Below are 9,974 nucleotides of genomic sequence, written 5' to 3'. Positions count from 1 at the left end.
GAGACAGAAATAGGGAAAGTGAAAAACCATCCCCCTAAGGACAACGACCACTGCCACAATCCCTTCTCCACTCTCCTCTCAGGAGTTCAGGCACGCACGCGCAGTTGTCAGGTGTGATTTTCAAGCCTCTGGATCTGGGAATCGTATTGCAGTCCACCATGTGGGAGTCCAGCACCGTAACCACCATGCCACCTGCTGGCCCTCTTGCAAATTCCTTAAAAAATAGATTATTAAGTACTTAGAACAGTTCTTGGGACACAGCATTATCAGTGTGAGCTATTTTCTTCTACAAATGTAGACAGCTCCACCCTAACGTCCAAGAAATGGTAAGCCCCGGCCCCATAAAGCCCCTGAAAGCCACAACTTTAAAGAGGGCGTGGGGTACGCATGCGTGTGAGCGGACGCGCGTGCGCGCTGCCAAGGCAGGCGCCCCCAAACTGTTCCCACCACCAGCCTGGTCGTAAAAGAGCACCGGCATGTCGTAAAAGGGCCGCAAGTAGCAGCGTTCTGGCAGACGGCTAGGGACCCATTCTCGACGCCGGTGTCAGCTGTGAAAAGTTGGGAGAACCTGTTGCTAGTGACAGCAAGGCCTCCGCCGGCTCAGGCGCTGCCCCGACGCGCCGCAGGGAGGCAGGGGCCGCGGGCGGGAAAGGGCGGCGGTGGGGGCGCCATGCGGCCGCTGGACGCGGACGGCGCGCAGGAGCCGGAGGACCCGGGCGGCCTCCTGAGTCCGGTGCTCCGCGTGGTCCGCGAGGACGTTGCCTGCCTTGAGCGTGAGCACGTCCGGGCGCACTGGAGGGCCCGCAGGAAGCTGATGGAGATCGAGAGCCTGCTGGACGAGATCAAGAGCGAGGTGGAAGCCTCGGAGGCGAGCGCGCTGGATCCCGCGCGGAGCCCGGGCCTGGACGCAGAGGAGAGAGTGGTGAAGCTGTGCGCCAAGGTGGAGAGGAAGGCGGTGGAGGCGGCGCGGATGGGCAAGAGGATCCTGGAGCTTCACCAGCAGATGGACAGCTGCGCGTGCTACTGAGCCGCGCGAGAGCCGGTCAGTCCCAGCCGCGGGCTCTGGCGGGGCCGAGTGGCCGAGAGCATTGGGTCCAGTCCCGCATCCAGTGCAGGGGCGCGGGGGAGGCGGGAGGAGGAAGGCTCGGGCAGAAGCGGAGCGCAGGACCGTGGAACTGCGTTGGCTTCCTATTTACCTCGGTAGTTACCGAAAAACAATTTGGAATTGCGAAAGGTCAGGGCTAATTAGGTGCTCGCAGAACTTGGTGGTACCCGCTCTGTCTGTAAGGAAGAGGGAGAGAGAAGGGTGGAACAGAAGGGCCGACTGGAAACGTGTGAGTGTGGTTGTGATTGCATTTCTGATTACCTTAACCTTGGGTTTGTGTGTGTTTGCTTGACGAATTTTAGAATCAGAATTCACCTTGTTTTGATTTATTTTCCCACTTCCACTCTAGGTTGCAACTGATGGACTCTTTCCAGCTGGTAAGGAGGCCTGGCTGCTTGGACCAGCTGAAACCCAGAGAGCCCTTCTTTCTGTGTCTCCCCCTATTTTCCTGTCTGTTTTTACCATGTTAAAGCCAATGGTCAGTACTGTCCTGGTGGATGATTTCTGTATTCGATTGTCATATCAGTTTTGATTAATAGGCGCATTCAGTCTGGGAAAGACAGGCTCAGTCAGTGTTCTTACGTGAAGGAGTGTGGCCCGGAGTGTGAGCTGCTTCGTGCTTATATTTGTTACTGTGATATTTCTCATACTTGTAGAGTTTGCAAGTGTATCCTCTTGCTCTGCTATTTTATGCTTCTTGAAATTGGGAAACTGATGGGAGACTTAGGTCGGAGTCCTGCACGCGAGAAGATCCTCTTGAGCCGCAGCTGGGAAAGCAAGAGCCAAGGGTGCACACAGACCTGCTTCGGCCAGTGAGATCCCAGGCCCAAGGTGCTTGGGAATGGAGAGTGGTGCTGTATGAAAAGGTGGAACGCTGTTGTTTTTTTTTGGTTTTTTTTTTTTTTGTCGTTGTTGTGTTTTGTTGTTTTTTTTATTCCAGAAGTGTATACTTTCTGTGGCATGTTAACTGGTGCACATCACATGACCTGTCGGGTAAGCAACCTCAGATGGGGATGAGTTCTAGGAATACGCATTTGCGAACTTTGGAATTCACGTCTTTGCTGTAAAACAGGGTGCTAGGAACGGGAAGGGTAAAGCTAGCCACAGTGGGCTCACATTTCCTGGTAAGCAGGAAGCAGCTTCCTGGCTGAGATGATCAGAGCTCAGGCTTCACAGGGATTGGATCAGAGCTTTAACTTGTTATGATAAAGTTTATTTGTCTGGAAAAGCAAATGCTGACAGCTTTAGAATCTTTTGTGTAAATGATCGAGCCATTGACTTGGCCAGGAAAAGGTGATGTAAATAAAAAAAAGAATGTTTCGGACTGGAATTTTCTCTTGGATCGTGGTCATTGTCAAATGGAGATGAACTAGTTCTGATTTGGGAGGTGTTCAAAAGCCTGTATCTTGGGCCAGCCGGTCACATGGTAGTTGAGGTGCCTGGATCCCATATGGCTGACTGTGTGGCTCGAGTCTCAGACCCAGTGACCTGAAAAATACGCCGAGCACGTGTGCCCAAAAGCCTGTACCCTGTAGGGAGGTTTGATAGGCAGGAGGGAGAAGGAAAAGCGGATCTCAGAACAGGAAGGTGCCTCAGGAAAGCGTGTGGTCTGGCCCTGGCCTTCAGAGAGCTGAAGTTCGTTCTGTCACTTTGCATTTACGGGAGTCCATGAACTCTAGACTGTACTGGGATTTAGGGGTTCTCAGAGACAATCTAGGGATTGGGACAAGCCTATAAACATGTAGTTAGAACACAATAGGGACTGGTGTGTGTGTGTGTGTGTGTTGTTTTTTGTTTTTTTTTGTTTTGAGAGGTTTTTGCTATAGGGCGTGTGCGCTCGCCAGACAGAGACAGAGAGACAGAAAGCGAGAAATCACCCCTGGGGGGGATGGCCACACCACAATCCCTTCTCCTCCATTCTCCTCTCGGGATCTTGGGCACACACGCACACACACTCGGTGTCAGTTTAAGCCACCAGGTCCAGAACTTGAACCACGGTTGACTACACAGGAGTCCAGCAACACAGCCATTATGCCAACTGCTGGTCCTGGGGCTGTTTTCAATTCAGCATATAAATTGAGTGCCCACAGGTGCTGAAGCTACCTATGCAGTGAACAGACAGCTCACACAGTTGAAGCTGGTATTTGAAAGTGCCTAACCAACTTCGGCCTTCACCCAGATGTGTCTTCTGACCATCCTATATGACATGGCAACCCCTGCCCCCCATACCATACCCCCTCGTGCTCTGTTCTATTTTTCCACAGAATTTACCACTTTGTGATGCATAGGTAGGTGTACATGCACACACATAGGTTTTTTTTCTTTTCTACTTCCATCATCAGGGGGTATTTAACAAAAACTGATGAACACTTGGGCCACGCAGTGCTCTAAGCATCTTAGTGTCAGACCCAGATGCACAGCCCTTCCTTCACTGATACTCAGCCTCTGTGGGCTGGCCTAGGGAGATGACCCAGCCGTGGCACAGGAGCACTGCACTGCTGGGAGCACGTGGTAACCACAGGCTCAGCTCCCCAGTCCAGCCAGCCTGCACTGCTTGGGCGTGCTAGTGTATGCCTGAGATCCTGATGGACCCACAGGCTGGGAAAAGGGGATCGTGGCTAAATGAGGCCCTGTCAAGGGTGCTTCTCTTTCCTCTCTCATGATGGAGAGAATGCACTCTTTATTGTGAATAAAATAAACTTTTTAAAAAATGTGCCAGGTGGGTGGACCAACCAGGGCAGACAGGTGAGTAGCAGCCTGAGAGTGTGGTAGGCCTTGCGGTCAGAGGGGAAGTGGCCCTGACCACACATCCCACAGGAAGTGGGTGGAAGGTTTCGCACAGAGGAGCGACAAGGTCTGATGCAGAGACTCACCACTGTGTTGAGACCTGCCCCGGGGGCAGGACAAGAGCTGGAGGTAGCCATGAGCCTGAGTGCTCTGCGGGTGGTGATGGGTGTGGATGGCCGTAGGAGGGTGTTGCTGAGGGCCTGGATGCCGTGTACAGTGTTCAGTGGTGGAACACGGCCTGGGTACCTGCTCAGGGTGGCCATACAGATGGGGCTGCTTTTGAAAATGAAAGGTGGTGGGCTCACCAGTGGCCTGCAGATTGGGGTAGCTGAATCTCAGGTGGCCAGCTGCACAGTTCAAGTCCCACCTGATTGAAAAACACACCAAGGGGTCCCAGCAGATGGTGTAGCAGCTGTTATATCACTGGACTCCCACATGATCAGCTGCAGTTCGAGTCCCAGACCCCGTGGCTTGAAACTCACACCAGGCATGCATGTGTGTGTGTGTGCCCAAGATCCCTGGAGGAGGAAGAATTGCAGCATGGCTGTCCCCCGGGGAGGTGATTTCTCACTTTCCCTTTCACTGTCTCTGCCTTTCTCTCCGATGAGCACAGTTCCCTAAGACAAAAACCTCTAAATAAATAAATAAAAGGAAAACACACTAGGTGTGTGTGCATATGTGCCTCAAATCCTGAAAGGTGGGAGAATGGAGAAGGGACTGTGGCATGACCATTCCCCATAGTGGGGGTGCTTTGTCACTCTCCCCCTCTCCCTGTCCCACACAGAGTATGGGACTGAGGTGTAAGTCAGGACTGTCAAGCAAACGACAGGGACACCCTGCACTGATAGCTGGTGGGAGGCCTGGGGGTGGAGGACCTCGGCATCAGGGAATTTGAGGAAACTTCAGACCAGGTGATGTGTGGGCGGGCCTGAGCACAGCACCTCTGCGGCACCCCACGCACAGGGAATAATGGAAGAACGGGTCAGGAATCCAGTATGGCTCGAGGAGCCCAGCAGCAGGTAGAAATGTGGATGCAGTCGGGTGTGTGGAGGGACTGGGGAGGTCTTCATGGGATTCGAAAGGGTTTTGAGCTTGATCCATGCGTTCTGCTTTTCCGCCTGGAGTCCGCTTGGGGGTGTACCTGACGGTCCCGTGGAGCGCCTGATGCCAAGGGATGTATCGGTGCATTCCGAACAGCCAGCTTATTTGAATGTTTGATGGAAGAGGACTGGCACGTCTTTTTCCCCTTTATTCTGTTATTTGTGATAGAGCGTAAGCACACACAGGTGGGAAGGAAGGACAGCGTGAGCACACTTCCCAGGATCCGGTCAGGCCGTGATCCCCTTCCTCTAGTCCCCAGCCCGTTGGGTCTTGGACACTTTGCACGTGTGTCCAGCATGTCAGGCTGACCAGCTGGGGATCCAAACGGCAGTCACCGTGCTAAGATTTGGCTTCTCTTGAACAGCTTGTTACTGTTAGCCTCAGAGTGGACCTACATACACTTAAAAGCAAACAAACCACCTCACTAACCCCTGGCATCTGCTGCCGAGGGCTCAGCTCTCCCCCCATCCTTTGGCCCTTAGAACAAAATCCCGTCTGGGTCACAGACAGCACGGCCACAGTGAGCAGGTTAGGGGTCTCCCAGCCCCGCCCTCAGGGCTCCTGCGCTGCTGCTGGCCACGCCCTGACCATGACAATCATGCGATGGCCTCGCGGCCTGTGCCCTTGTCGGGTCCTCCACCTGGGACACTTCTCCATAGCTAACAGGTAGTGGAAAACGGAGCCGGGGAAGGCCGCACAGTTCTGCTGAGAATGAGGTGGATGCAGGGGGCGCTCGAGGGATGAACCTACTGAGGGGGCATACCAAGTGCAGCAGGCCAGCTGGGGTGCAGCCTGGGCTGCAGTTGGCTGTGCCAGGCGGTGCTCACTCCACCCCGCAGCTCCGAGTGGTCCAGTGCCCCCTGCTGGTCAGTGAGTGCAGACTGCGGCCCAGTTCTCTGAAGGCAGCAGCCAGACGGCACCAGCACTGACATTCCATTTCTAGAATATTTCTTTGGGGAACATTCCAACCACGGTCCAAATGACTCTTCCTGTCTCATCATTTTTTAGCCCGAGAGTCCTGAACTCTAAGCGTTGGAGCACTCCCAGCCCAGCTTGGCCCACAGTTCAGTCCACCCTGGAGTGGACCTGGCTTCTCCCACCAAGCTCTCCATGGCCTTGCAGGTCCCTCCTGGAGCAATCCAATTCATTCTCCCACTGCCTTGGCTGATACTGGGTTGATGAACCTGATCCATGGGCCCTTCTCGCAAAGTCTCCTGGTGAGGTGGCCTGAAGTGCTTTCCAAGAAGAGAGCTGAGTCATGGCTTCCTGAAACCAGGCCAGTGTCCCTGGTGTGAGGGCTTCCCCTGCTGGCTGCCCCTCATGCCCAGTCCTGGGCAGCCCTCCGCTGACAGCTAAGAGTCCTCACCACCCTTAGACCATGTCGTGTGTGGCCATCTGCCCCTAGTCCTGCCCAGCAGGTGTACCTGTGGCTTGAGGCGTGAGGCAGTGCAGCCCCTCGCTGCAGAAAGGCCGTGCTCTTTGCTAGTGACCACGCAGAGGCCTGGCTTCGGTGTCCCTCCTTCCTCCAAAGGGCAGGCGTTCTCGCCCTGTCTGCTCAGAACACGCAGCGTCTGCTCAGGGCTCTTCCTACAGCGCATACCGTGGCAGGTGAGGGCTTTCCTACCAGTGCCCTGCCTGGGGGAGACCCCTGGTGGACACCCTCTTGGGATGATGTTCGCTGTGCTGCTTGGACAGGAAAGTTCACTCCGAACCCTCACCCAGCTTCACCAAGAGAAGCAGTCAGTCAGTAGCCCGTCAGAGGGGGCTTCCCAGCTTTTTCACCAGTCGTGGGCTGTTTGCACCCCACTCTCCTGAAATGTCTAATTACTGTGAGTGGAAGAGGGGCATGCTCGCTAGAAGGCCCCCTTCTAGTGGCCATCCCAGACCTTGCTACAGTCTTTAGAGAGGGCAAGGGTACTGGCATCTTTCCTTCCGTCTTCTGGGTCTCGCCCTCATGTGGGTGGGAAAAGGTAAGTGAAGGACAGGCTCCTGCGGTCATGCCTTCAGCAAGCTGCCAGGTCCAGGACTCAAACTGTGGTCGACCACATGGGAGTCCAGTGCCCTTAACCACCTTCTACAGCGCTGGGAGAGGCACCAGGCCTTTCTGAACCTCACTCTCTCCACCCATAAAATGGGCGTGATAATCCCTACCTGCATTTCTTCCAGAACACCTGACCTATTGATCATGTTACCCTACGCCAGGGATTGAACTTTTTCTAACAGAAGCGATAGTAAATGTTGTAGGTCTCTGTCATGGCTACTCAGCCTTGGAAAATCCTTTCATACAAATCACCCCATTGGCAAATCGGAGACAGAAACAAACGCATCAAAGTCTAATTAGAGAAGAAGGAAGAAATGCCATCCAGGGCAAGAACTGTTCACTTTAAAACTTATCAAGGGGGAAAAAAGAAAAGTAAAATATGTAAGAAACAAGAAATGGAAAATTATTTGTTGAAGATAACATGCATGGTAATATTTTTTAATTTAACTTTATTTATTTGTTTATTTTTAAAATTTGACCTGTGAGAGAGAGAAAAAGAGAGAAAGTGAGAAAGCAAGCTGCCAGGTCCAGGACTCGAACTGTGGTCGACCATGTGGGAGTTCAGCGCCCTTAATCACCACACCACCTGCCAGCCCTGGTAATATTATTAATTGAGTCAATATGCAATGTATTCTGTATGGGAAAACTCATTTTGTATGCCACAATGATACATATACAGTGAATGAATATATAAAATAATACATTTAAAATGTAAAACAAAAAACAAACAAAAAAACCCAAAACTTCCCACCCACTGGCAGTGGGAGACCAAATATAGCTACCAAGACCTGCAACAGACATTCTTGAGATGGAAGACAGTGGAACCATGTTATCTACCATGGAGTGGGGCTTTTGTGGCTGGAACAGGTTCAGGAAGGGGAAGCAGGAGGCAAGCAGTGTGGCTGTCTCTGATTAGCAGACTGGCTGGTTGGCTGGTTTGGGTTTTGTATTATTTTTAAAGAATTGTTTATTTAATATTGTGTTTTGTTATTTTTAAGTTTGTTATAGGGTACGTACAGTCACCAGAGAGAAAGTGAGGAAGCAAGCAGTCAGGTCCAGTACTCGAACTGCGGTCATTCCATTTTAGAATCCAGTGCCTTAACCACCACACCCACCTGCTAGCCCCTGGTTAGTTAGTTTTAAATAGACCTTTACACTTATCTGCCTGGGGGAACCCTTCCGTGGGCAGCAGAGTTTGACCAGGATGTTGGCCCTCATTGACCTAGACACCTTCCCTACCCAAGTCCTGCTACAATACCACTCAAAGCTCTAGGAACAGGACTCCTCCACAAGGCTGGCCTCTGGGCACTCCAGGTCCAGTACTCGAACTGCGGTCATTCCATTTTAGAATCCAGTGCCTTAACCACCACACCACCTGCTAGCCCCTGGTTAGTTAGTTTTAAATAGACCTTTACACTTATCTGCCTGGGGGAACCCTTCCGTGGGCAGCAGAGTTTGACCAGGATGTTGGCCCTCATTGACCTAGACACCTTCCCTACCCAAGTCCTGCTACAATACCACTCAAAGCTCTAGGAACAGGACTCCTCCACAAGGCTGGCCTCTGGGCACTCAGAGAAGGGCTGGACTGCCCTCTTATGCCTTTTGGGCTCTCAAGTCATTGGCAGAGCCAGTACTGCAAGGCCAGGCCAGTGGGGAGGGAAGCCATCAGGGAAGGCTGGTTGGGAAGATGCCCTTGCCAAAGGGTCCAGGACAAGGCTGCCTTGGCAGTGCTTAAGCAGAAAGCTTGGAGGGAGGGCCTGGGGGAAAGGCCAGCTGCAGAAGATAGAGGGACACGATGGTCCCATGGAAGAGATGGAAAGGAAGGAGGGGCGCACATACTCTGCCGCAGCCACCAAGGCAGGTTCTAGGAGTGGGAAGGACCACGGTGACTATTAGGTGTTCCCTGGACTGAGGGCTGAGGGCTGGGTAGGACAAAGGCTCTCTGTTTGGTCAGGTGTATTCTAATCTTGCTCAGGAGTCACTGTGTTTGTTAATCTCAACTAAAGTAATGAGTAAGGTTACCCTCCATTTATTTGTTTTATCTTTATCCTGCCCAGTGTTTAAAAAATGAATGAAAGTAATAATATTTTATTACTGGTTTTTAGGAGGTTTTTGCCTGAAGGTGCATGTGCTCACTAGAGAGATAGACAGAGACAGTGAAAGGGAAAGTGACAACTCACCCCTCAGGGAGGATGGCCATGCCACAATCTCTTCTCAGCCATTCTCCTGGGATCTTGGGCATGCACACACACTTACCTGGCGTGAGTTTCAAGCCATGGGGTCCGGGACTTGAATCGCAGTAGGCCATATGGAAGTCCAGCAACGTAACCACTATGCCATCTGCTGATCCCAGTGATAACTTTAAAAATAATATCTTTGGGCCAATCAGTGACATGGTGGTTAAGGTGCTGGATTCTGCACGGCCAACTTTGCAGTGAGCCCTGGACCCAGCAGCTTGAAATACATGCGGGGCATGGGTGCCCAAAATCCTGAGAGAAGGCACTGCAGCACAGATGTTCCCCCTTGCGGTGGGGGGTTCTCACTTTTCTCTCTCTCTCCAGTCAGTGCATGTGCCCTATAGCAAAACAAAACAAACTTTGTTTTTCATTGTTTTGTTTTCTTTTTATTGCCAGAAGACATGTGCGCTCACCAGAGGGAGAGACACAAGGCACATGTGTGCGTGCCCCAGATCCTGCCGGGCTGGAGAAATGGAGCAGAAAGGGCGTGGCAGGACCATGCCCCAGTCCCTTTTTAAGGGCCAGCCCCTGAACAAACACGTTTTAATAAAGATGAAAGATAAAATATTTACCAGTCTGAATTGACTCTGTGGTCTTACTTCTAGGTATTTGATGAAAGAAGAGGCAGGGGGCCCAGGGAGGACACTCAGCAGCACAGGTTGGACCTGGTACTTCAGGAAAGAAGGGAAGTGCCCGGGTACCC

At 52.3% G+C, this 9,974-nt stretch overlaps 1 protein-coding gene across 3 annotated transcripts; it reads left to right on the top strand.

Annotated features, from left to right (window-relative positions):
• The first annotated feature begins 434 nt into the window (after window positions 1-434).
• On the top strand, window positions 435-9,714 carry MRFAP1L2 (Morf4 family associated protein 1 like 2). Of its 3 annotated transcripts, none has more exons than XM_006153654.3 (3): window positions 435-1,042; window positions 1,455-1,482; window positions 9,668-9,714. In XM_006153654.3, the coding sequence occupies exon 1, from the start codon at window positions 671-673 to the stop codon at window positions 1,025-1,027; it is 357 nt and encodes a 118-aa protein (XP_006153716.1). In that variant the 5' UTR covers window positions 435-670; the 3' UTR covers window positions 1,028-1,042; window positions 1,455-1,482; window positions 9,668-9,714. The 3 variants fall into 3 exon arrangements, with proteins under 3 accessions (XP_006153716.1, XP_014445316.1, XP_006153715.1); XM_014589830.2 differs by having other exon boundaries at window positions 9,671-9,688; XM_006153653.3 differs by lacking the exon at window positions 9,668-9,714 and having other exon boundaries at window positions 438-1,042; window positions 1,455-2,435.
• Window positions 9,715-9,974: the final 260 nt, after the last annotated feature.

The sequence above is a fragment of the Tupaia chinensis genome, unplaced genomic scaffold (genome assembly GCF_000334495.1).
Source record: "Tupaia chinensis unplaced genomic scaffold, TupChi_1.0 Scaffold000384_1, whole genome shotgun sequence".
Lineage (NCBI taxonomy): Eukaryota > Metazoa > Chordata > Mammalia > Scandentia > Tupaiidae > Tupaia > Tupaia belangeri.
This window is presented reverse-complemented; position numbering and strand designations above follow the sequence as displayed.